This window comes from Echinococcus granulosus (assembly GCF_000524195.1).
Source record: "Echinococcus granulosus chromosome Unknown EG_S00148, whole genome shotgun sequence".
Lineage (NCBI taxonomy): Eukaryota > Metazoa > Platyhelminthes > Cestoda > Cyclophyllidea > Taeniidae > Echinococcus > Echinococcus granulosus.
The window spans coordinates 90,706-118,639 of NW_020170528.1; the positions used below are offsets into that span (position 1 = coordinate 90,706).

The 27,934-nt window shown below is 43.3% G+C and overlaps 3 protein-coding genes across 3 annotated transcripts; 1 reads left to right on the forward strand and 2 right to left on the reverse strand. All coding sequences in view use genetic code 11, as the record gives it.

The window, feature by feature from the left end:
* Window positions 1-1,550: 1,550 nt before the first annotated feature.
* On the forward strand, window positions 1,551-2,527 carry EGR_09448 (hypothetical protein; the record flags this gene model as incomplete). Its single annotated transcript, XM_024498697.1, has 2 exons — window positions 1,551-1,863; window positions 2,475-2,527. The coding sequence occupies 2 exons, from the start codon at window positions 1,551-1,553 to the stop codon at window positions 2,525-2,527; spliced, it is 366 nt and encodes a 121-aa protein (XP_024346884.1).
* Window positions 2,528-4,158: 1,631 nt separating this feature from the next.
* Window positions 4,159-14,507, reverse strand: EGR_09449 (Neurogenic locus Notch protein; the record flags this gene model as incomplete). The annotated part of the gene is made up of 7 exons (XM_024498698.1): window positions 4,159-6,066; window positions 6,876-7,165; window positions 9,903-10,173; window positions 10,247-10,565; window positions 12,810-13,155; window positions 13,962-14,318; window positions 14,492-14,507. 7 exons carry the CDS (start codon window positions 14,505-14,507, stop codon window positions 4,159-4,161), a joined length of 3,507 nt encoding a protein of 1,168 aa, XP_024346885.1.
* Window positions 14,508-15,961: 1,454 nt separating this feature from the next.
* Window positions 15,962-25,693, reverse strand: EGR_09450 (Sushi, nidogen and EGF-like domain-containing protein; the record flags this gene model as incomplete). Its single annotated transcript, XM_024498699.1, has 3 exons — window positions 15,962-16,191; window positions 17,647-17,898; window positions 25,585-25,693. The coding sequence occupies 3 exons, from the start codon at window positions 25,691-25,693 to the stop codon at window positions 15,962-15,964; spliced, it is 591 nt and encodes a 196-aa protein (XP_024346886.1).
* Window positions 25,694-27,934: the final 2,241 nt, after the last annotated feature.

Genomic DNA, 27,934 nt, shown 5'->3' on the forward strand with positions numbered 1-27,934 from the left:
TCTTTGGAAATGTGTGTAATTCATCCTCATCAAACCCTCTCATTTATTCATTAACTTCCCAATTGGTCAGTTATTTTACCACTAATAAACCGTATCATCATTGCAGGAACCTTATCGGTTTTGATCAGTGCTAGCAACGGGAGAGTGGTTTGTGTATTAGCGAGGGCTTTTGGTTTATTCGTTAGAATTTTTCACTGTCCTTCAAATTGTGGATCAGGTGGAATTCTCTTTGCTAATTTTCCTAGTGTCGTTTTTTATTGTGCTTTTCTAATTTGTTCCTTCTGTATTATCTTGCTGATTCACTTCCACTGTAGTGGGTGGATGTCTTTAATTACTTTGATTTCCTATTCTACCACTAATACACTCCCGTGATTGTTAGTGAAGTCTCTGATGGTGATTGGGTGGCTAGATTTGTATGTACTGCTGATGTTCTGGTGAAAAGGACTTGCTTTTGTAGCCATAAATCGGTTACTGTGGTGATGTTTTCCAGTGCTAGGTGATAGTTTTTATCCAGGTAATATTCGACGTTCATGTCTCTTGCCGGTCTAGCCCCATACTCAAGATGGTAAGGCGGGGGGGGGGGGGGCAGTGGAAGTGAATGTGTGCATAGGGCAATGGTGGTAAAGCCCCTTACGAACGGTGACGTTATACTCATAATCGTAAATGTCTACTCGTACTGAAGGTTTTCAACACATTAGGTTCGGTGTGGGACGCCCAACCACCCAGCGGTGAGATATTGGTTTGGCGCAGACGTTTTAGGTACGGCCCTACCTCCGTGACGTTTCAGGCTACGGTGATTCACTTTCTAAACCGCAACCCAGATGGTCATCCCTGTGAACATTCAGCGCTTGATGCCCCTAATTATGCACAACTGCAATTGCACAAGAACCAGATCTCTGTGGAAATGCTGAACACAACAGCATCATTCACGAATGCTTACAACTTTGAAAAATGGCTACACGCTGGGTAACAGGACGGCTTTACGCTTTCAATCAGTACAGTAAAATGACTGCTAAGCTGAAATAAAGGGGCGTTTAGGCAAGGAAGATAAGGATCTCCTGGTTTGCATTACTAGCTGGGTGGAAACTTGGGTATGAATTCGCCATTTAACTTCGGAATCAAAGCGGACATGGAAGCAATCAGAACTTGTGGATTCACCATCGCAATTGCGACACTAACAAAGAAATGGTGCAGACTGTGCTAGGGTGCATTTTTTGCGCTGGAAATCCTTATTATGCTAAATTTTTACAGGCATGGTTTAATAGCTGGGATCACTAAATACGGCTTCCGTCTCTTGTTTCGATTTGACTTAGTCGGCTTTGCACTAGCCCCTATTCCTTTTCACTTCAACTTGGATTGTAGGATTGCGTCCCGTGGAAAGGAGTTGACTGTAGCCTCATTAAACTACTCGTTTCCACCATTTATCAAAATCGTCATTTTGCAGCCAATACGCCATGGTGCTAATGCTTGAAGCTTACTTTTTTGGGGTTGGTTGGAGTAACGTCCATCTGTGCCATATGCTGCAGTTATAAAAATCGGACAAGTGAGCAATGTCATTGGGGCTGCCAGAGGCGAAACCGGACACGATGGAGGAGATTTTCTCGGAGAAGTGTCAACGTATCGAGCTGGAGGCCTACAGTCTCTACCACTTTGACGAGTTGGTGATAGACGGACGCAGATACCAGTATCGCCTTTCCACCAAAGGTGACGTGATGACCGTGGTCTGTAGACTGGCGGGCCAGGATCTCCTTCTCGTCTCTGTGTGGACCAATATGGAGCACGAGAATCGCATCCGCGAGATCCACCAACACATCCTGGAACGCGAGAAAGCCACCCCTCCTCTTGACCCCAACCAAGGCCGGGGTTAGGCATTCTTCGTCTACTTTGACCATAATAGTAGACGTTATAATGTATAAGAATACAGGCCTAGGTTATTAATGTTGCCAGGCAATGCAGAACTCCCAATCGAGCTACACTTAAAGGGCTTGTGTAATGTCACATATCGTTAGGAACAGATAGTCCGTCGCATGGTCTACGATACTCGACAGTCACTCTTCCACTTCAGCTATCAGGCTCAGTAAACTTATCCACGGAGCAGGAATGACGCTATTAAAATCTTATGCAGTTTCACTAATCCCACTGTGGCTCTTCAGTGTTTTAACCATCCGCGAAAGATATGTTATTTCTCTAAGCCTTAAAAGCGGCATTCAGTCCTTGAAATTGGAATGGTTATTCGTCTAAAATAGGTTGGTTACGATGGACTGAATACAACTTGTCGTCTTGCTATCACAGATGAGGATAAGCTGAAGTTTCACAGGCGCTGGAATCGCCATTAATAAGCACTGATTTGGATTTAGTCGATCCGAGTTGGAGGTCATTGCGTAGATTCAATCGCCACTCTTGTAATGGACGCCTACGTGTCACTGCCTCTACTGGTGTCAACTTCAGTGAACCATCTCATTTCCTTTTTTCAGACGGTTCAACCGCACCGACATTCAAAGGTTTTGTTTTCAACCGTTTCTACTAATATGGACAGGGTAAATTTGTGCTTTTTTTGTTAAAATTACTTTCAATGACCTACTCTTTAGCCTTTCTCCTCCCCTTCCAGCCAGCCGCACGTCGATTTACTTTCACTGTGAGTCGGCGGTTTTGTGTAAATAGACTGTACCAACGCCCACTAACTTTATATGCATTTAAGCTGTTCCTCGTTTTAATATTTGTAAAATATACGTTTTTTATAGGATTCATCCCTTCTCCCTTGACGTAAAGAGCATTTGCGTTGTTTGTTGCGTTTTTAGTCTTTTTAATCAGTGCATCTTGGTGTATATCCTTGAAAGTCATCGTCAAGACGGGATGTTAACCTAGAATGAGGAATGGGTTAGGACAGATCATATTTCATCTATTTATTGTTGATAGTCCTATGATACCAAACCAGCTTCCTTGATTATAAAATGCAGCTTTAATTATAAAGAAACTATCTTCCTTGACCCTGGGAAGTTGGGGATTGTTCCGAGAGTTCATTGGTTCATGCATGAAATGTAAACTCTTACTGATACTGATATTTGAGCGTAGCATACAAAGGTGCAGAAGATCTCAACTTTGCTGTCTCGTTCGTGAGTTCTGCGTCTGAGACATGATTCGAACGCTTCGAAGGTACCTCTCATAGAATCACCATGTCAATGTCGACATCTTTGAACAGCGACAGGTGAGTTCTTTTCCGTCATTAGGTGTCATCCTCTTGTTTGTCAGATCCTGCTCAATTTTTCAATTGTTGAGTGAAATTTGTTGTTGCCCTCAGCTAAATCTGTAGATCTAGTCCATCACAGTTCACTGCTGTTTCCTTTTGGCATCTTCAGGCGCGAGGGTCCTTTTTTTCCCGTGAGAAGCGATGCAAATGGATTCAGAAAGTATCGGATAAGAGACCAAGAGGTAGTAGTAGTACCTTCAAGCTTAGTAAATCAAGTTGACGCATAATTGAGCACTGAATACCAATTTGAAAGTCATGGCGACAAACAACTTCAAGTTCCCTGTAATTCGTCATTACAGTGGGCCACTACCTACCATCATGGCTTCCAATTCCCCAGGCAAACGACATCAAGCTTTTAGATCGTAGGTCGCAAGACGATAGATCACGATCTATAGGACTCGTTACAGAAACAAAGGAGGTCCACGGATTCGACGACCACCTTGATGGCATGTTTACAGCCTTTCTGCTGTGTGCTGGTGCCAAACCTTCTTCCATACCCACGCGCCTTATTGCGTGCCCAAACCACCTTCATCATCATCATTCAGTCCAGTTCCGCAAATAAGGCAACCAGACACGTAGAGCAGACTTATGAATATATTTATAGTGATGCTCTTTGCACGAGGACAAGAGAAAGAAGAAATACCAGTGTAAAGGGCTGAGTTGACAGGTGTGAGCGAGTAAGTATACAAGGCGTGAGATTCGACACTTGTCTGTTCTTCTGCGGTCTGTCTTTCATTCTGATTTTAGAGTTGGGGTCACGCACGTATTTCGAGTAGTAGTGGTATATGTATATACACAGGAAAGAAAGTAGGGAAAGGGAGAAGAGGAACCTATTCCATGTCTTCTACGTCAGCTGCCACAGAGCCGAAATGCGATGGTAGAATGGCTAACCTTCCATTAGCCAACTAACTTTACAACTGCACCACGAACATACCCCGTGATGAGGGCTGGCTACCAGTCACGTAGACCGGCGCACGACCATTCCTCGTTGTTGAACACAGCCCATTCGGTTGAACTTGAGACTGCTGTTGTTGTTGATGCTGCTGAGGTTGGGGTTGTTGTATCGGTGGTGGTGGTGGTGGCCGTTGTTGCTGCTCCTGGTACTTCCTTTGGTAGATTTGTTGTGTCTTCTCATATCCATTTATGCCAGGGAACGGAGCCGGGAACTGCGGCTCACCTCCGTTGTTGTAAGGATAGTTTTCAACATACCCTCCCCCTCCTCCTTGCTGTTGCTGCTGCCAATAAGGTGTCGTCGTAACCGGTGGCGATATCTCCTTAATACTTGACGGAGCCATTAGCGGTGGACTCCACGTGGACGGCGTCTGCGGGGATATCCGATCCTCCTGTTTCAGTACCCCGCTGCTACTGCTACACACCGAAGGATCGGGTTTAATGGCGTCATTGCAAAAGGACTTTTGGTGCCACTTTTCACTTCCCGCTGCAGTTGTAGTTGGGATATCTCCAGGAGGGGAAATTTGGGAATTTTGGTAGTGTGGAGTGTACTGCGTTGATGAGGTGGCGTTGTCCGTTCCGCCTAGAGCTGTGTCCACCTCAGAGCCAGTGGCCTCTTCCTCCGAGTTGCTGGAGGTTGCAGAACTCTCACTGTCTCGTCGTTCCTTTACGGCTGGATGGCGAGATGTTGAAGCTCCTGAAGACGAGGGATTCCTCCTCTGCTTATATTCCATCAATAGCGCTAGCATTCGGTTGAAGCCCCGGGATTTTGCCTCGCTTATTGGAGAACTGTCGGTGTAATCGAAAACATCGATCACCGCATGATGTTCCAGCAGGATTTGTGCTGCTTCAAGAGAGTTTTCCCTTACTGCCAGCATAAGTGGAGTTCTGTCACAGTCGTCTCTTGCCTCCAGCATTCGTGAAAATCCTTTCGTGTGCGAGATGCGAGTTAGAAGCGGTGCTGCATTCAAGACTGCCGCCCAGTGAACAAGATTTCTACCCGTCTCATCGACACCTTGAATGGAACAGCCCTCATCCAGCAAGAGTTTGGTGACCTCTGTGCACCCAGCTTTAAGAGACACCATCAGCGGTGTTGATCGTCGAGACTCCACGTGCCTTGTGCGTCGTCGAGCTTCTGTGGAAGGTTTTTCACTAGAAGCTCCTGCACTTTCCGCGGTGGATACCGGAGGTGCAGACTGAGAACTAGCAGCACTTCTACTGCAGGTAATCGCCTCTCTTTCTAACCGATACAGCGCGGTGGTAGTTTCAAGACCGTCAGTAGCTGCCGAGGCTGTCAGGGGAGATCTGCCATCTTTGTCCAGACAGAGAAGAGCGAGAGTTTTCTCAGCTGAAGCCGCAGTACCCTCTTCAGAAACCAGGGTTCCACAAAGTCGACGAATCGCTCTTGCACCGACATTCATCCGGGCAGCAAGGTGGAGTATTGTCTCCCCATTTAAGGGATTCCGTGTGGTAACGAATGAATCCTGCTGTTGAAGCTTCTCCACCCCACTGCTGATGCCACGAATCGTGGAGGTGGTTCCGAACATTGCTTGGTCAAAATCAGAGGCCTCCATGGTTGAAAAGGATCGTTTGAGATGGTGTTGATGCATGTACTGTTGTTGGGGTGGTGGGGGAGGGGCTAGGGAGTGCTGACTGCCTCGTATCACCACCTCCAGTTTGGAAAGTGCCTCGGGGCTGAGGGTATGAAGACCGTCGGAGGCTCGAATGGTGCTGGTCAACTCCGCAGTGACGGCAGTGGCAGGATCAGTTTGTTGAAGAGGACGGGCATTGGAACTTTGGAGGGTGGTGTAGCCCCGCTGGTAGCTTTTCTGGGGCAGGAGACTGTGAGACTCATCTTGGTAGCTTTCCTGAGTTTTGATAATGAAAGAGAAAAAACACTAGTTGATAATACACCAGCATCTTCTAGCTCTCCTGCAACATCAATGATAGCACTTGCAAACTTTCACGAGTAATGATACCTCCAAGGCTCATTCAAACTATACTAGCGATGACGCGGCCACCTGAATCGCCTACGACTTTGTTAATGTTTTTTTAGACAGGTGCGTCCTTTTAATATTTTTAATGGTTGGTGTAGTCTAGATACCCCTAATCAAGATGACAGACAACCGTGGCACGGAATGCATGATTGGAACAGCAGAGCAGACGTCAAAGAAGGAAAAACGGGCTCGCCCACATCTACTCGTGCGTAGGGATTCACGCACAACATAGTAATGATGGAACGCTCAGCCACCCAGTTAGGCATGTAAATGCTGTAGATGTTTCAACGACATTCAGGCGTCGGTACGTCAGTGACGATTAGCTCCATGATACCTTCGTTTCCAGCCTACGACGGAGTAGCCATGTCTGTAAAACATCCGGCTAATGCATGAAATACCTACTCCTGGAGACCTGATCGACACAGCTTGTCTCGAAAATGTTAAAGACAAATATTTCTATGGGGACGGTAAACACAAACATGTCCGATTTCGAAAAGGAGACCTCAAGAAAGTAATGAAGTGGGCTGGCCTATTATAGTTCAAGCATAATCATAAGTCTTAAAACTAACAGAAAACTTTCGTTGAAAATACAATAGAGGCGATTTGGGAGCGTTATGATTAATGAGATGAATCCAGGAGAAGTAAACTTTCAGAACTCTTAAAGATTGCTAAAAACCTACAGTTGTTGAGGGTGAATATCGAGCCCGTTTGCCGCCTGGCTGAAGTAGATCTTCCAGTTGTGAGGCAGTAGTCTTGGCAACAGACTTGTGGCCTTGTTGAAGAAGGATGCCAGGATCTGTGGAGAGCGCGGGAGCTCTAGAATGTCCACCACCAGAGCCGCTGCCTCCACCACCACTGGAGGAAAAGAAAAGGGATGGCGGCGACCAGATTCCGTGGGTTCGGACTCGTTTACGCGCCTGTTTCCAGGGTCGACGTTGAATCACGATGAAGACGAGGAGGATAATTACGGCTGGAGGACAAAACGATGCTTTCCTCAGTTGTGCGTTTAACTACGATGCCACTAATCCCTCAGCCCTTTCGTTCGGGCAGCATGCCTTAATAATGTGTTCAGAGATAACCGTAGTCTACCATCTATAATGCGACTAGATGCGCTTATATGAGCTGGGCCTCTTTTTTGCATAATTTACTTCACTTCCCCTCCCTTCAATTTAAAATGACAATTGTGACAATAGAAGAGACAATGATAGCGAAAGCAGCAGAATTGGCAATTTTGCATACATACGAATGCAAATGCACTCTACAACACCAAAGACGGCGGTCGTGCTGAGGCTTCTGCCTTTTGCTGCCCTCAGGAACTGCGAATCCTAGGGGGGCTGCATAATTTGGGCTTCTCCCTTATCCTCCCCCCACCCTCCACTTGTCGCAAACCGATAAATAAAGAAACCAGACAATTGTGGCTGTCTTGACGTGGCTTTCTACACACCAATAAAAATGAGACACTTGATGCAATGAGTAATGAAGTAAGGTGCCGGTACCCCCCTCCTGGCCACTTTTGATTTCTTGACTCTTGTAAAATCCACTGTGCAGCACTAGTTTTCCTCCTGGATAAGTTATTTACTGAAGGAAGCGGTCTATGTTGGAAGGATTGCGTTTCTGAAAAAGAAGACGTTAATTCTGAAACAGGGATATTCGACACATGGGGGATCTACAGATAAGATCACGATGACAGGTGTAGTGGAATGGGATATATCTAAGTAATATGGAGTGTGGATTAGCAGAAAGGCTGGAGGAGGCTACTACTTAAGTAATATTGCAGCGATAGAGAAATTTTGTTGTAAACCCGAGTGTTTAACATTCAAATAGTATCATGAGTAATTTTAAAGAAGCAAGACCCCCTAAAATTATTTACTAATCTTAAAAAGCGATTTAGTGTGCAATTTTCCCCAAAGATGTGACTTTATGATACTTACCTACAATATAGGTGGGTTCGTTAAAAACCCATCGGCTTTATCCGTCGGAAAACGCTTTGTCTATAAGGAAATGAACAAATTCGACCTGGTCACTTCCACTTATTCCTCCTGCCATCCAATCATGTGACTGTCTGCTGGTATTGGAGCGGGCTATGCTGCAAACATCAGACAACCTAGACTGACTTCACAGAGAAATTAATGAAAAACCGCGAGGTGCTCTTCTTCCCCTGCCACAGTGATCACTGCGTGCCTCGGCTCCAAGTTGATCCTACCTGCTGAAATGCGTGAGATCAAGCTGCTATTGGTAGATGGAGAAGTTGAGTGACACTTTGAGTGTAGAAGAATGTGCATGGTTAACTCAGGTAACAGTAAACATGGGGCTATTCTGAAGTCGCACAGATGAGTAAAGAGACACCAAGGTGCACAGACCGCATGAAAAAACTGCAAATTTTATCATCAAACAGGAGATACAAGAGAGTCACAAAAAGTGTCAGTCACCTCAACCCCCCTGCCATTCCTCCGACTCTCGGAGAAGTCGTGCATCACAACCCTAATGTTCGAGTGAATGAACAAATGGAAGGAGAAGTGGTAGGGGAACACATCCAGGCCCTTTCTTACATCCAAACAGAGGGGCGAGGGGGGACGAGAAGCGAAAGCCCGGATTCTAGGTGGGTCTGTGCCCATATGCATTACGCTTATCATCGCGCCTGAACGCCGTGGTTACAAAGAAAAAAGGCCACCCTTTCCGCCTGTTTTTCCCCTCTAACCGCATACACCATAGTGATAAAAAAAGCACGATGTAAAATACTGGAAGAGGATACACATAAAACATGGACGCAATGACCAGCCAGCCGGTCGGTTGTACACACACACACACACACGCAGCTGTTCGTACCTTGAGAAAGTGGTTTTTTAAAGCCCCTCCGAGGAATGAATTCCCTTAGCCTCCGAATCGTGCTTTATTGAGAAATCGTTGAAATACACAGAAATAATGCGGATGTTCATAGAACTTTGCTATCCCTAAAATTGAAGCCTTTCCGCGTTCATGAGCAACAGGGGGTTGGGACTTAACTGAAATTTGCTATTCAACAACAGCCATGATATCGGGACAAAAAACACACCATACAAATACGCCTCTGTGTATTGCCACGTTCTAGTACCTCTATATCTACTAGGCTAAAAACGGTTTTCATGCCTGATCAGTCATTCCATTTTCGAGTCTTATAGAAAAAGCATTCACTTAATACAAACTTTCACCTTTTATCTCCCCCCCCCCCCCGACTGTGCTAAACTAACGATTTTGATGTGGAAGTCAACCGCAGGAATGGTTAAGAAGCATACAACGATGATTAGGTCAAAATTCCATCAGAAAATACAATTATATTGCCTTATTCAACGTCTACTTATGCATAATCAAAGTGCTACGGTACAGTGTGCATCAAACATCCGCATTAGGTTTGAAGTGGTGAAATACCAGACGGTCGAATAGGCAGGATGAAATAAAACAAGACAAAGATAGCATGCCAATGCCATTTACCTTAGTCTAGCCAGCCCCAACCTGTCTACAAATCCATGCCACGTTTATAAATAGCTAAATCCAACACCTCATCCACCATCTCCACCGTCGCTCCTTCTCCTCCCCCCAACCCCGGACCTCTGCTGGTATTACCAAAATACACCAAATAATTATATATGCATGAAAGGCCAATTGGCCACCGGCATTCCTATCATTTTGCAAGACAAGGTGGTAGACAATCAATTTCCGAATAGACTCACCTCCAGAGAGGACACAGAGAACGATGTAGAGACCAATAGCATCCTTGGATCTAAGAAAGGGTAGACCACCGGGGGTGGCTGGAGTAGTCTCTCCTGGTGGTGGGGCATAGGGGTCTTTGGCGACCCATAGCTGGGCAACAGGGAGGGGTAAGTCGACCGATTTTGTGTCCAATGCGGCTTTCAAAGTGTGCGCCGCTTGATCAATGGATTCGTAGATCTCTCCGGGACTGGCTTGAAAGCCTTCAGGCAAGAGATCGATTACAAAAGTGACCTGAAAAGGAATAAGTTCTTATAACATTTCAGTAGAATGTTCCTCGAGGCTTTGAGTGTGGTTAGACACTCACTCGGGTACGTCTACCATCATCCACATCAAGAATGACGGGTTGTTGAGTTTTCTCGTCAATAGCAGGACGAACAACAGCACGGAGAAGGTCTGCAACATGAGCCAGAATTGTCCTCTCCAGTGTGGAATAGGTGGATTTATCAGTGTTCAGAATGAGGCCTATGTAACCGGTTCGGATATTGTCAACTTGGGGAGAAAGGGGATCAATAGTGGCCAAGCAGTCGCCACCGTCAAAGCCACAAACTGGGACGTTACACTCCGGTTGACAGACACCGTCACCGTAGACAGATGTGCAGTGCTGCTCCGAGGGACAGGTTGACCTGCAAGGGTAAAAACGCTACTCATTAGCAATGAGTACCGATTGATGAGGGTGATGATTAGCATTTGATAGGGGGTTAAAAGATCAGCGGACCGCACCACACCGCATCACAAAATGAAAATTCCACAGCACGCATCTGCCTAATTAGGCATCCACGAAGGGGCTGAATATTCCCACGTTTTCGCGATTTACAACATCTTTCAGTAAAAGTAATAAAAACCACCAAGCAGGAACACACTAGCTTGATCGACTTGCAGTGACACTAGCGCCCCCTATGTGTGTGCCATTCAAAAAGGGAGAATTTATCACTCAATAGATCATGTACTTTGCAATTTTTAGGGAATCGACACAACAGTAGAGCGTCAAGCGAAGTAGTCGAGTCTTCGAACCAAGTCCAATTTGGGCGGGATACGCAGATCTTCAAGCGCTCGTTTTAAGTTGGTGAATGACCAATTAACCGAACATCTATGAACCTGCTCTTTAGCTAAATGATGGTGTAAACTTCTTTTGAATAATGAATTAGCTTCTTCTACTTTTTATAAAGCACAGACCAAAACATTCCGACTGCCTCTAGGACAGCACTATTAAGCGAATCATAGGAGAACGGTCAAACTGTGATAAAATTATGCACACTTTTTACATCTTAAGAGATAAAAACAGTTCTCTGGGTCTACAATGGGCCTGTCAGTGTTAAATAATCCATAGGAGCACCTTTAAAGCACTGGTATTTACCTAATAAAAGGAGCATGTGACTTCCCCTCCATCTCGCATTTTGGAATGACTATTTACGCTTTTTTGCAAAAAAATCGCTCAAAGGTGATTTTCTAGACACTTGCTTATTTCCCTACCGACCCATGATCTTAACTTTTTGATCGCACTGATAGCTGAAGTTCTAGCGTGTTTGCAAGAGACTCCAGTAACCTAGTAACAACGTTGGCAATCTCGAAGGTAGTAAAATGAAGGTGTTACATCAAATCACTCCCACTAATTTTTGATCAGCGTAGAACCAAGGCATAACATCGTCACCAAATGAGCAGCAATGTCTCGAAATGTGACTATCTCTGTGAGAAATAAGTAGTGGATAAATGAGCAGCCAGTCGGTAGTTTAGTAGATGAGCGATTTTAAGTAGATGTGCACGCACAAAAGCCTGTTGTTTGACGGGCATGCGAAATAACAGTACACTGTCCAAATACCACCTTCGACTAGTTTATTTTCGAACATAAGAAATGCTTTATGAATACACAAGAAGCCGTGTGAAAATAGACGTGTTTGCACTGCCTGCCTGCTTTCCCGCCTATCCATCTTTCCCAAACAATCAGGATTATCTTCCCTTTGTACTGGGGTATTCATTTGAAAAAAGTTACAGATCTGATCACACGCAGTACCTCTCCCTAAGTAACGTTTTCACATGGTTGAAACGCGCCTTAAATTCGCCCTTCCGCCTGTACTCCCATAGATCTTTACCGGCGTCACTACCTTCATAGAACAAACACAAAAGGGCAGTGAAAACCATTCACGAACATATAAACATTTTGCATTCACTTATCAACAAAACTTCTTGACCAATTCCGCCACGAATCAAGTGACTTTTTGTCAGAAGAAATGACAAAATTCTGCCTTAAACTTCAAAAGTATCCTCCAAATTTGATGTTCCTTTGTTAAAGAAAGGTTCACAGTTGGCTGTAATTTTTTAGCCACACGTTTTAGGGTTTGGTTACATCGCAGACAAAGTGAGTTACCTACCTAGAATGCAGTTTTTGCTCTGTCGAAGAGACTTTTAAGTTGACCGGGAATCAATTCCAGAAAACACCATTCGTCCACATGGTTGCATCCTCATTTCTTCCGTTAGCACGATCACCATTGGACTTCATGAGCGACTCCACGGGATAAACTTTACAACATGGATGATGCAATGACTCTACTTGCCCAAACACGCTTTGGAAAGCACACTACAAGGGCAGGCGATTTACTGGAAGTAGTCGACTACCAGTCGATAGTCCTCACTGTTTTCAATGAAAATTTAGAGTCTTGTATATCTTGAACCGCTAAGTGATTTAAAAGTATGATTAGATGAAAGCAAAATAGGGCCAATCCATAAAAAAGAAAACAGTGTTAGACGACCGACTAAATAGCACTATAATTATTGGGTTTACGAGTAGTAAGCAAACGCATCTTTGAATAAAGACTGGGTACATGCAAAACGAAGAAAAAAAACAGGTTAGAGCATCATTCAGGCATTCTTACCCGGCATCCGTACAATCGAATCCATCGTAGAAACAGCTTGCTATCGCACACTCGTAATCACAGACGCCATCGCGATACCGTTCGACGCAGGTCGGTTGGCCGACTCCAAAATCCACTTTTGTCGCCTCAAGGCAGTCAATCCATTCTCTGCAGGCATTCAACTGTCCCTGATTAAAGCAACCAGCTTGGATGCACCGTCCAGAACAGGTTCCATTAGTCTCATCAGGATTGGGGCAGCCCAGCAGCACACAGTGCTCTTCCAGGTCGTTTTGAGCATCGCGTTTCTTATTTGATTGGTTGGAAGGGGCCTGATTGATTGGTTGTTCGCATAGGACTCCCTCAAAGCCTACAAAACCAAACGATTTAAAAATGGCATTTTAGATATCATTTCCCTTTAAAATATCATATCATGGCTATGCTCTTAAGAAGAAAAAGGGAGCAGGAAGTGCTTTGGATGTGGCAAGAGGCGAATTTTCCACGTTTCAAGACCTTTTCTTTTGCCAAGAAATTTTGCTGACGCATTCCAACTTTGTGATCGCGATGTAAGGGCTTGTGGGGTCAAAATGGTTGTAAGGAACAGATAAGACGACAATTTTACTGTTTTGCTTACAATAAATAATCGTCCGAAACATTTAGGAACGGAGAATATGTAGCCACGCAGATTTAGAAGTGAATGTATTTTGACCATAGAAATAGGTCTTATTAACGAGATTTTAACTAAAATCCAGTAGTATCACTTTAAATGCATATACGATTTTGTTATTTGACCTTTAAGGCAGCATTATGAGCCTGGCTTGTGATCCAGTCTCCCTTCCACGCCTATAATATAGTCACAGTTCTCAGACCCCACATTTGTAGCATATTTACCTCAAAAATGGCAATGCCCTCGATTTTTACTAATTAGATAAAACAGCGAAGCGCCATAGATGGAAGGCATCCACTGTCGGTAGATGAGTCTATAGAGACATAAAGAAAGAGCGCCGAGTAGGAGCGCTGAATGCAAAATTCAATCGCATAGAGAGCTGTGTAGGGTGGTATTCGCTTCAAAGACACATGTAACGACGTAGGTCTATGTAGTCTGCCACTCAAGCGCTATAGACCATACCCCTAAAGCACTCAGCAGTAATAAATTATTTTGCTAGCAAAGCCCACCTTCAGGACAATGGCATTCATAGTGATCACCCATTCCAACGCACTGGGCACCATTTTGACACTGGTGATGTAGGCAGACATCGAAGGGACGGTCACAGAAGACACCCATCCAACCAGGATCACAGTTGCACCGAAAGCCCGAGATTCGGGAGGCCGTCTTAGTCTGGTTCTGTACACGAGTTTCGAAGACCTCGTAAAGTGTTTCGCAGGTACCATGTCGACATTGATTATGCGCCGATTCACAGGGCATTTTGGGCTGAAGATTGTAAACAGGAAGGATTACTGGCTGATGATCCGTCAGTGTCTCGTCTTTAACTGTTTTTTTAACGTCTCGATGTCGATTTATTTGACAGAGAGCTTAATGCGGTAATAAGGGCATGCGATACGGTCTGCTTGGTTACTTCTAGACGAAGGCACCTAAATTCATCTAGAAATTTATGAGTGTTTTAAGCTACGCCTTTTAAAAGTAAGAGAGATTGAAAAAGATAATCTGTGTCTAGATCAGAATATACCCTGGAGAGATTACCTACCTTCACTTCGGATCATACTGTGCTCACCTGTATTTATTTAAACTTACAAGTACAAGGGATTTTACAGAAATATACTAGATTGTTTTTTCCAAATTATAGTCGAACTTTACTGTCCCTAACACCTGTAGTCTAACGTTTTTAAAACGCCTATGAATACTGATGCTTCTTACAGCTTTTGACAAAGCATCCACTGGGAATTATTCAATCCAACACCACTTTTATTTTATTAGATCCGAATACCTATGGAAATGTATATGGTTTTCCGTGCATGTCAATGCAGATACTTGTTAAATGACATGTGAAATAAATGCTTTTGTTTACATGAAGCAGGTATCGGTCCATCAGTAATGTACTCCAAATTGTGTTCTCCACGATGTCCTTATTATTGTTAACCCTCATCAACACACAGCGGTGGTTCAACCCTAAGCGTGTGATCTAATGTTCGGCTCCAAAGCTGCAGAATCTGTCTTCGCATATATCATATAGAGAATGTTCAGTATACGGTACTTGTCTTCATCTACATCAACTGACAAGGGTAAGAAAGTCGTGGTGGAAGTTACTCACCCTAATGTGTCCCAACCAGATGGCGACTAATAAGCTTCACTTCACTACTTCCACTTATATTATGGAAACGTGGAATGCGTTTTTGATTGTCAGCCGACTTACTGATATGTGATGGGAAGCGGTTTCGGTATTCCAATATTTGTGAAGTGAACGGTGACAGTCGTAGACGCCTCTCTACCCTCCCCCCTCCCCCCAAATGATCCAATCAGTGATGCCCACCTCATACTGGATTCCGCACACTCAGCATATTCCACGTCACTTTTTTGGGTTGTTCCAACTCCTCAAGATTCATTCCAACATCACTGCCTCCTTGTTTAACTATTGCGTATCAGGCGGATAAGGCCAAAGGTGAAGCGGACCTAAGAAGCATCAAGATGAACCACTTTCCGTGGACACAATCAATTTTTTTTCTTGCAAGGATTAATTTCCTTTGCGTGAACTTTTACTTGTTTATCGTTAAATAGTCCTCGCAGGTGACGTTGTTCGCGCTTCGGGTCAAATAGGGTCCAAGAAGAATACATAGAAAGGTGTCATGGTTGGAGTTGATGCAACGACACCAGTAGAGGCAAGTTTGGCCAAATCTTGTATTCTATTACATCACACCCGCTTTTCATCAACAAACTAGGTTAAGCTTCTGATATTCACTAAATGGTAAACTTACTTAACGTAAGGAATGCCTCAGTGGTAATCTAAGCAAGCCTGGAATGGACAAAATAAACTCAAATCCCCTCCCAGTCACGAATGAAACGCATTCTTCTTTCTAAAGTTAAAAAACCACATGTACAACGAAATGGAGCAACGCAGCGGCAGTAGTGGAAGCTGAGGAAATCAATGCAAACACACAAATACACATTCACCCACGAACTACCTAGGTATGCATTAAACTGACATTTAACGGTAGAATGCCTAGTGAACGTGTGGAGGAAGGAGGGTAAGAGTGGTGGAGAAAGGGTGGAAAACAATGACAAGCGGCGAGATAGGCCAAAACAAGACAATGGGACTTGCTTTTTCACAGTTCTGGCCCTCATACCAACGCGGACAAATGCACTGGTAGACACCGAGAGGAGAGGAGTCGCAACGCCCATTGTTTTGACACGGTGAGTCCAAACACGGGTCTCGGAATTCGCACTTTTGACCTAAAGAGTAGAGTATGTTTTCCAGGTGAGTCAGAGATGGAGAGAAAATGTGGAAAGATGTGGAGTGCTGGCTGGATCCACATTGGAATATGGATAAATCCGAAGTTTTTAGATGAGCCTAAAGTAAATAAATAGATGAGTGGAATAGATGAGCAACATGGAGTAGCATATGTGAATGCTGGAAGGATAAAAGAAGCTTAATCTCTGGTGTACCAACTCAGAGTTCCTAAGCTAAACTGTGAAGTTATGAAGCAACGGATTGATTGTTGCCTTAAATGATTGAAACAGAAAGAAGCCTCAATCCACGCTTTGCCTTCAGTCAATTGTATGGCTGCCTCTCCACTCATTCCCAATTACGTGTCTTCGCTCGGTGCCATAATTCTGCGCAATCATCTTGAGAATGGAAGCTGGAAGCCGGTAACAGTAGACTGTCATACTCAAAATGAATTGGTGGGTGAAGGAGCACAAGAATCAGCTTTCTCAGACATTTGTGTGTATGAGAACAGAAGCGGAGGTGTGGGAACAGCAGTGCTCCCTGAACCACGCTTTTCTTTGAAAAGGCCCCTAATCAACTGACAAGGGATTATTGCCACTATTTCTTCATTTGTTTCTTTATTTTTTAATCTCATAAGAATGGGCATCTCTTTTTTGCAGCCAATTTAGTTAAATCGCCTGTGATTTTGTGTGAGAAAATTCTTTAAACAGAAATGACGATTGATAGAGGCCTTCCGTGTATCAGTAGCTTTGAACAAGGGACTAGCTCTGAGGTGGCATCAAAGGCCTCTCTTAAGCACCAGCCTACCGCTTAAAGCCACGCCGCTATCAGACTGGTCCAAGTTTGTACGTCTTGCTGGAGAAAGCATCAAAATTCTTGTTGATTCGCGCCTTGTGAACTTACTTTCATCCAATGGATGGATGGACGTCTACTCATTGGAGAGTAATGAGGAGAATGAGATGTTTGCTGTCACCACAATTGTGAAAAAAGGTTTCCTTCCGAAAATACTAATTCATTAATAACGTTCTGCCAAAATAAGCTGATAAAAAGAATATTTACTGTGGCCTCTTCCGCCACCTTTTCTACTAACCTCAGTGTATCCCACTTAAGTTACACAACTTGCCAGATAAACACAATAAGCTGATGTCATTTATGAAGACCGGAGAATGCAACTTGGCTTCTCACTCATTCATACAAAAGAATTGTATTGTCTCAGCCTCAATTTTCTTAGCAAGTGTCAACTACTTAACTCGAGAAGAGAGGGTAGCATTCCACAAATACCATAGAAGCTCAATAGTCATCGAAGGCATCCTTAGTCTAGTTTGGGAAACACATGTATGACCTCCCTCTGCTATAAAAAGAACCGCCTGCCCGTCTTAAAGTCATCGATCCTCTAAAATGTGTACTTTCGCAAACCACTACTCATGGGTTAAATAAGTAGCATTAAAAGCAGAACTCACCAATAAAGCCTTCGCTGCAGTGACAGACGAATTGTGCATTGGGTCGATCCTCGCATTGCCCACCATTGAGGCAGGGATTGCCCTTACAATCGTCCACATTGACAGTGCAGTTGACACCCTCCCACCCAAAAGGGCAGTCGCACTCATAAGGCAGAAGGTTTTGCGGTTCAAAGTAGATGCTCTGGGGAACCACTCGCTCTCGACATGTCGCACCGTTCTTACAGGGTTGTGCATCGCACGCGTTGGCAGCGTCTGAACAGTGGACAGAGAAGAGATGCAACAAAGTGTAAAGCGGTCACGCATTTTTGCGTCCCTTACCGAGGGTACATTAATCATGCCTTCCCCTTTCTCTCGCTTTCACTGCTCAGGGAGAACAATAGGCCGTTGTAGGAGAGAGTCACTACTCCTACCACTTCTACTTGTGTGATTAATGCTCCCTTTCTCCCTATCTTTCAATGTGAACGGGCCATTTGCTTTGGTGTTGGCGACTGGTTGGGGCTTTTTTTATCATCTCAAAGTTGTACTTCCTATATCTCTCCCCTTTTTTCTCTCTTAGAAACGGAAATAAACAAAATTCACATTTTTAGTTTAGCAATAGAGCAGTTAAAGTGTGTAGGTGAACACATAATTCAAACCGGGACCCCTAAGTTAATTAAGGAAAAGAATGGATTTCTACAAGTGGACACTTCATGTACTTCCTGATATGGTCGCCTGTTCTAGCGCTTTACACTGTCGTGCTTAAACAGATTCCCTTAACTATTTGTGGTCATCTTTTCCACAGAACAATTGGTCTCTAAACAATTGGTCTAAGCGCAATTTTACGACGATTTAGCTATACGTGGACCAGGCGGTCAGGTTTATCTGTTCCACGTGCTAGCTGGATGTTTGCAGTCCTGACTGTTTCGCCGTGGGCTGGCGACCGCCACGGCTGAGCTCCGCATCACAGTAGCATGTCAGGCAAAATGCAAAATAGAATATCCTCGGGTTTTACGTCCCAGATCATAAAAGACTTCACCACTTCAAGCTGTTCCATTAATGTGTTCAATCCCATCGGAACTGAAAGCGCTTGGACAGGGTGGCTTCAAAAGGTGTGCGGATGACAAAATTGTCACCCAATACAGCCAGAGTAGCATAAGCCTATAAATTTAAAAGCTTCACTATGACTAGAGCCCATCATCGGACCGGAAATTGTTTGAATGAGCTCTTGACTACCTACCAAGCCATAATTGGAACCTGAGCGGCTAGTAATAAGATTAAAGGGAAGTGGATGTAAAATAAGAAACAAATCTAGAAGAAGAAAGAAGCCGGACACCTAAAAGCATTTCTCTGTGTCTTGGACTAAAGACTAGTAGCTACCTCCTCAAGCTCTTCCAAGCTCCCGCGAGCAAGTTAAGATGTTAAGTGATGGTGGAAATCAGCTCCACAGATTAGCCCTTAACACCAATGACTGGATGAGGTGCTGACTTGCAGTGGGGACAGGGAAAAAGTTGTATCACATCTGATTGAACAGACTGAGTGCGACTTAACTAAACTAGTGGATTGCGAGGCCTCAGGGCATTTAAAAGGTCCACTACATAACACGCACGCACTTGACAAAGTTCTGTCAGTAATGAGAGTACCGCCCTTGGTACTTAAATCCGTCTCTTATGTGGTTCCTGCCTACCATCGTAGATAAGGTGGAAAAATCTTATTTTTTAGTGCCTGAAGACAAGGCTCTTTCTTTCTCAATGGACTCAATGTAAGAATTTACTAATTTATTGTCCATTTTTACCAATGGTGTAATACCGACTGACAGTAAAAAGGCTCAAAGCCCAGACAGAATCCCCTGCTTACTTGTGGTACAATAAAAAGGATATTTTACCCAAAGTCAGTCACTTTATCAGCTATTGCAGGGAACGATGTTTGTGTAATGGCACTTACCGGAATTCCGCAGAACAAGCAAATTGTATTTAAAGAAAAGGAAGTTCGAGTTGTATGCCTGCTTTGGGACGCAAAGCTTGTGGTCCAGACAAGTTATGTAGCCGTGCCACGGTTATTTAGTCCGCATCACTAATTATTTCGATTTTGGGCCTGAAGAGCTCCCAAAACAACGGAAGAATACTTGAGAAAGCTACTGTGACGTCCACGAAATGGTAGCATAACTGTGGCCAAAAAGTACCACTATCCCAAAATGTCGCAGGCATTTTTCATCCTTCTTGGGTGGACATTGACGACTTATTACCCTTAACTGTCCATGAATTTGTAGTGTAATGAGTCGTCGCTTCACAAAACAATTAATTTGGATGTATTTCAAGGTTACATGGTTTGTGGCCATTCAAATTTCTTCCATGATGTCTCCTCAACTTGGTTATTACTCCTGACCCTCCGTCTTAATAATTTGCTGCTATTCTGAGTCTTAGTATTCCATTCAATCCAACAAATTCAATCGCGATGAGGGCAAACGCATTTTTTTTCAAACATCCTCAATCGTAAACATCTTCTCTGCATACATAGAATGGAACAGAGCGGAGGCTAGTGTAGAAGTGTTTTGCTAGTAAGCCAACTAGAGAGAAAGGCGGAGGTACTGGCCTTTTTTTCAGTCTTAAATACTACTGATACACGAATGTTGACGATAACGCCGATGATTAATAAAGACTCTTGCAAAAACGCGTGCGTACAAGTATGCAAACGCGCGCTTACGTACGCACGTAGACATGCACGCACGCACGCGAGTTTGCATGACTGTATGTGCACACGCATGCACGCACGCAGGCATGGACGCACTTGTGCATGAGTGGCGAGTGAAGTGAGAGCTTTGTTCACCGGCTCGACTAGTAGGCATGCTCGTGTTCCACTAAAACAATCGGACACAATTCTGATGGATGCGTAATTACTCGACACCTTGGAGGCATTTGCCACTCCCAGTTCCTAGTCTCCCCACCCTTCACGACAACGCACTAACTGAGAGGCAGCACCATGTGTCTGGTATGCACGGCAATTAGGCATAATGAACGAGGGAGCAATGATGATTCGATTTGTTATCTTCCTGCCCACCATTATCTGCCTAATCATATACAAGGATACAACACCTATCTCTTCCAAAAGACTGTCTCAGCCCTTTCTCTTATAGGTACTCCATTTCTGCTCTCTAAACTGGTTGATGGTGAATGACCGAGGCGGAAGTTAGTAGCTCGATTGTTTATTGTCATCTGGTACCAGACCATTAGCGCAGCTGCCCTAATGGTACAGAGTAACTGTACAGAGGCTCTACACAGCATTTCCTGGGAAGAGGGACATTCAAGGGTTTGATGTCTCGCCCATCATCTTTCGATGAACGAATTCATAAGGTCACCATTGACCTATTGTTTTCTACACCTAAAGTGGATAGCAACGTAGACATTATTTTCCTGGTTTTTTGGGGCAAGTAGAATGAGGCCGGGGCCCGAAAAACGCAGCAGGTGTGCTGGTTAGGAAGTGGGTCACACATGAACCGACCTAATGTGCCGACCCAGAAAAATCCACCTTCTATCCCCCCCATCATCCATCCTTCGACTTCTCTCCACATGCCCACAGCCTAGCAACTGTCTCATTGTTCGTTCTGCCAATTTCTGCTATTCTAGGTCCATAGATATGTGCCAAGAACGCCGGCAAAAGGTCTTGTATTTCTTAACCATATATATTCTTCACTAGATATTTAGGAAATGGGTGTCTTTATTAAAAGCTTCCCTTTTTCAGCCTCATTGCAGAAGCAAGAAATCTAGTATAGTCGCAGTTAAGCAGTGCTTCATCTCCATCAATTGAGTTACCTGCTAGTGATCCTGATTTCGCGTCATACCTAGATGCCACGACAGCCTTAATGATTGAAAATTTGTGAAATGGAGGAAAAAAAGTAAAAAATAGACACTCTTAGTCACGAGAAATCGTCGGAAGCTTTAAGTTCCTCCTACAATTTAACCATTAGTAACGGTACTCCAAAGTACGCTAGCCAATAAGGATCACCATCGAGTAAAATTTGGCTCGTGAAAAGGGGACACTTTGACAATTTTGCTTCCTTAAAATAAAACTTATCTAATGTAATAGTCAGTCCAAATTTCGTTGTTTTGTGAGTCACAGTGCCGTTCAAACAATGAAAGATAGCAGAACAGAAAGACAAACGAGTGAGGATTTAAACAAATAAACGGTTAAAGGAACACATCTTTGAATATGATTATGCAACTCAACAGCAGGATCATTTGTGGAGCTCTAATGCATTTTCAAAACGTCCACCTTAAGGAATCAGAGGGTGGATAGACATTGCTACCTTACTCCAAACCTGCCCAACCAGTCAATTAAACGGATGCCAACCGGGCACACGGACACAGAGACACATTCAAAATGATACAGCCTGCATTCGTGCCTGCCTGACCTATGAATGGATTTGTTTATTCAAAGGTGCTCGTCCGTTTGCGGAGTTGTAAGCGAGGGTGCCTGGGTGTTTATCTACGGTGGCACGGATTCAAACCAGAGCCAATTCGGCCGACCAGGAGAGGGGAGAAGGCTCCAGAAATTAGCTCTGCCTTGCAGGTGTGATTGGGAACTACCGCAACCAAAGGTGGTAATTCCATTAAATACGCAAACCCATGTAAGCGAACCACCATACGTCACAGACACAAGGAGGGCACAAATTCCCTACTGCGTGGCAGGAAAAAAACAGTTGTGACGGTACCCATCACCTGTTCGCCCTCTTCCCATCTAATACCAATTTTGTAAAATTTGCATAAGCGAGAGCATCAACAGTAGAGAGGCCATTTAGGCCTCGTCACCTGATTGGTTTTAGCATTGACCAACCACAGAAGTATCGGACTCGACCTAATCGATTGATTGGTTAAGTGGCAACCAATCCCACATTAGCTGGACAAGGACTACTTACCTAAGACTTGGGTAGACTCGAAAATCACCCAAATCTATTGTTATGTTGTGATTTGGTACTTATTTCGATGTGTATTAGGTAATGTAAGTTTTCCAGGCCCCGCAGTTAGTGCTTTTGCCTCCTAGCCCTATTGTGCGCCAAATTCTAAATTGTATCTCATAGTGGCATGGTTTGTTACTTCAGAGATAAATTCCTTTTGTAAAACAGTGCCAACGACTCAATGAATGAAACAGAGAAATCTTCCTAATAAACAGATCTGAAAGAAATAGGAAGATCTTCTGGTTCTGCTAATAAAATGACAGAATAAAATGAACAGTTCTAAGATGCACACTTCCCATAAAAGTATGAAACCTGTGAACCACGTCATCATTTGTCTGACAAGGGTGGTTACTGACCGAAGAAATGACCTCTCAGGACTTTACGGGATATATTGTAAGTTAAACTACAATTCGCTGACAAACTCAAGAAAATAATTTCATAAGTGAATAAATAAGAATTTAGAAAGCATTCAGACCCATGATTTTAGTGGCAACGGAATCTAAACTAAAAACCTAGCATCCGGCGGTTTTTACGATCTACGGATTATAGAAAACGTTAACATCTTAGGAAATTGGAACCCTTTCAAATCAATTACTTTAATTTCACAGGAAATCTCCTTGGTTAATTGAACATCTATTTACACAGGAAGTTGAAAATTGAGTGCAGTGATAAGAAAAAGTAGGAAGTCGTCTCAAAGTTAACAAACGATATCCCATATTTTGTTTGGAGATGGCCTGCCGACTGAACTCTCAGACTGACGCCACCTGATTTGAATGAACTTTGGATAACTTGATCTTTCTAATGGTTGGATGGGAACAACGAAAAGTATCCAAGGCATATCGTCTAAATGGCGATAAAAGTCTTATCATTTGTTTGAGGAATGACAAATTTCTTATGCATGGATCTAGGATTTACAAAGATGAAGAACCTTGAAAATAATTCAACTGCAAAACACATCCAAAACAACTTCAAATTACATGTCCAGAGAGGATTCAAAGGTTGATTACCGATTTTCTTGGGATGAGGCCCAAAAAGTAGTCCAGAATGGACAACCTTTTGATAATTCACCGACTTGATTCTGTAGATAATAAAAGGCTTCTTATCGTTCAGTGGGAGGATATTTTGACCTAGAAACCCCGTCATGATCACTGGGCGTACGTGTACTTTCCCGCGACCCATAAAATGTTTTTTTTCTAGGAAAACATCATCAACATAAGGTGACGAATTAAAAAAAGAAAATTTAAAAGCCATTTTAGCTGATTGTGGACATGACAATTGAACCAGTAATTTGAAGAACGTCTCTAAATTGGACAAAGACTCTTCCAACGTGTCTTGATGGCATCAAGAGGTTTCATTGTCCCGATGTTACATCAGCACGTGCACCACCAAAATGACTGAATCACCCAAGTATCATCCAAGCCCAGTACTCACATCTCTTCTCAATCTATTTCTGACACGATTTGTTGCAACCACTTATCAAAAACTAGTAAAAAGAGTACGTCGCATATTTGTGACGCTAGACTTTGGTAAGAAAATTGCATTTAAGCTCTACAATTTTCCATAAAGCACAAAGGTTTAGAACGGCACAGCAAGAGTTCGTCTAGGAGGCGCAGGCACCATGATTACGACCCCTTTTCCTCCTCTCATGAAGAGTGTGATGGCATTTACAAGTCCGCAATGCCGCCTATAGACAGCTGCATAGGTGTGGGTGTGTGTGTGTTTGTACGCAAGATACCCGGCTTTGAAGCAAAGGGAGTGCCGCCTTGAATTATAGCTGCATGCATCCTCGCATACGCATACATGCAACCTCGCTCATTTTCACCCTTCATAAAACTAAGTGTGTATTCCAAATGATGTGGGATGATTGGACAAACAGACCCACGGTAGTCCCTCTTTCTCTCTTCCCTTCTCCCTCTGCGTTTACCTCTTAAGGAAGCAGATGTACAGAAACACCTCATATGCACTTTGAATCGCATGAATTTGTGTAGCCTTGAGAAGTGAGCTAATTATTCATGCCACAACTATCTGACTAACTAGTGAACTTAATAGGTGATGGGGTCGTGTTCGCTTTTTTCTACACTGCCTGTGGGGAGACGACGACATGCACTGACCGTGACATTTTAATGGCCAAGCCCCGAAATGTGACGATTCACATTTACATTTGCATTTGCCCATGCCTGTGCCCCTGCCTCTGCTGTTTACCAAATGCTACACACGTAGAAAATGCTTGGCCTTTCTTTAATCATGACTACGGAGACAGCAACAGAGCTAAGACAACAGAGTTCGTCTCCAAATTTTTGTGGGTGGTATTCAATACATACTTTATTAAAGTTCGTCTTGAAGACCCAGATATTTTAATCCTATCTAGGCAATTCCAACGGTAAAAATAGAACAATAACTGCAAAATATTTCTTTATGAATGTCTTAGGGGTAGAGACTTTAGGGATAGGTCAAAATATAAGGGAACAGATGTCGTCTAATGAGGCCTTAGGAAGGAATTTTTAATAACTCAGGTCTTACTGGCAAGAATAATTGTCAAAATCAAGGAACCTGGGAACACTACATTTTTCAGCTGGGGTATTCTTTATGGAGATACGAAAATTGGAAGTGGGTAGAATAATTAAATGAACAAAGGGACAAATAAAACAAGAATTCTATGGTTAAAAAACTGCCTCTACGTGTCATGGTTAGTTCATCCTTTTTATTACGTTCATCATCTTTGCCAGTGTGGTCGCCGTCGGGGAAAACGTTTTTCGTGAACAACTTTAGGAAACAGCTGGCTTCTTTTTTCGAAGGTTGGCAACTAATAACACTACGCAAATTCTACAGGGCTATAAATAATAGGCAGCAATCATAAAAGGCCTCCAAAATGACGTGGGTTAATGTCAACCCACTTAAAACCAGCGGATTAATGCAATTAATGAGTAATTGGATTTCATGATTTCTTACTGTACGTTGTGAATATTCACATAGAAAAAAAACCGTAAATTAAAGAGCGATTTATGACTTACCGGAAGGTGGTAGATGGTAAATGAGGAGTAGGATCAGCAGGATATGTAGTCCGCGGGAGGAGAAGGTGAATTTGGTGGCTCGTGGAAGTAGAAAGACTTGAATAGGCATTGGACATTTGTACAGTCGCATTTGCAACGGCGGTTGTTATATTTGTCGTCTTTGATGAAGCAGTAGTAGTGGTAGTTATATAATCCACGGTTGTCTAAGGCATGACTTGCCCCTATGTGCGTACACGAACGGTCAAACACACTTACACGCACACGCACACAGCAAAGCACAGCGGTGAGATGTGTGATTGTGCGTGTGTTCGATAGCCTGTGTGCTCAAGCGCGTTTTTCTCCTGCAGCTGTTCCTCTCTGTGTGCGTGCGTGTAACTGCGTTATTTCTGAACCAGTCAATGCAACCTGCGTGCTGAATTTTATGTGAGTGCGTACGTGCGCGCTTTTCCCGCTCTCCTATTGGCAGTCTGACATTATTCATTCATAGGCGCAACGCGCACCTCAACCAATCAGTAGGCATGGACATCAGCTGTGCGAAATGCCGTCTTGACCAATGGTTTTATGCGGGCCCCAAACGAACACCTAATTCCAAAGTTTTGCTTAATCTGTCGATCATGAAGGGGTAGTTCAACCACCAAAGGCTATAAATGATTTATATGAGCATTTAGAAATAAACCATAGAAACCAAAAAAATTTGCCTGATTACCGAGGGAAAGTTTTAATTTCCCAAATTTTAAATCAGAAGATTTAGACCGACTCCCTCTAAAATGATTGACATTATCCTTCACCATCTTCTGATCAAGGTGGCATCGACAGATAGTGTAGTTTATTGTTCGGTAAAGACAGTTTTAGAAAAAATGACTAATCACGGTGGGAAAATTTGAGTCGACTAGAAGTTGATGAACCTTCGTCTGTTGCAACCATAATTCAGGCACGTGTGATTGGTTATTTTATAAAATACGCTTATATTGCTTAAAGGTTCAATAAAGTGGTATTAAAAAAAAGCACCTCTTTTTCGTATGAAGGCAGAGAATTTTCAAAAGACTGGCTCAAAGTTGAGTGAAAAGAAAAATGACTCGGGATGGTGGTGAAAATGGACTTTATTTTGGACTGGAAAGACTTTTTGCTTTGAAGGTGGAACCAACAGGCATTCCATAATTTTGGGTTGTTTTGCGAATGCACCATCTTTTTTAACAAAGTAGGTCTTCCTGGATGAGTATTTTATGAAACGGTATATCTACAGCAAACTATCACTGACAGAGGTTTATTTTTTGCGACAGGCGTATCATCACCGACAATTTAATATCTTGATGCAGAGGTTATTTAAAAAATAATGCAGGATCAATTGATAAATAATTCGAGTACAAAATTGTTTTTCGGAAAAAGTAATTAGGTAAGCCATGAATGCGACATGATCCGGCACAATGATGATGAATGGTAATGAGCAGGGAGCGGCTATTTTAAAAGGCAGAGGAGCGAGCAACAACATTTGACGAAATTGATAATTTTAATTAGCTATTATTTTCCATTTTCAGAGTTCTGAATAGCAATTCTTGTTGGCATTACAAAACCAAGTGTCTGCCATATTTACGTGGGATATTCGGTTCCTGGATTGTAGCAACCGGTAAGTTGGAACAGAGCTTAGAAAGTGAATAGAAGAAACAACGTTGACCCGAGGCTATAACCGACTCCTCTAAGCAAATTAAAAATCACAGGCATAGTTTTCCGCAACACAATAAATTTTCACTGCAAATTTTACCTGGCCTTCCATTTCCTTCCTCTACCCCCAACCTTAAGTGCGACGTATAATCTCTTCACGAGTAAGGTTCGCGGAGTGCGCTGAGGTGAGGTCTTGTGCTATCTTCAGATCCACCGAATCACTAGTGATAAGTGGTTCTGAAGTAGAGAGTCGGTGAATCTCAGGCATATTTATCTGGCCTTCAGGAGGAAATCTACAGTGAACAATGCTGTCCGCAGTAAATCACACTTAACACCCGTACACACACAATGCACAGCCATCTGCTGCCGCATTGGGTATGAATAGTACCCATTTGTTCACCTTTTACGTTTCACTGCAATTTTCTTTAGTAATACGAATGTAAACCATTTGCTTTCTCAGTTGAGAAGCTAAACATTAGCACAAGATATGCTTAACATGTTATTCTTGTGATAATTTAACCAACAACGCCGCGGATTTCTCCACTAATCTAGAGAACGAAGGCTCTCCCCGAAGTAGGCTATACTGTATTCTCTCCACATTTTATGCTACAACTTTGCTGCAAACCTTCGGTGCCTAACACGAAGACGCAGATCATCAGTTTTATCGCTCAGCTTCTCCCCGTATAATCCA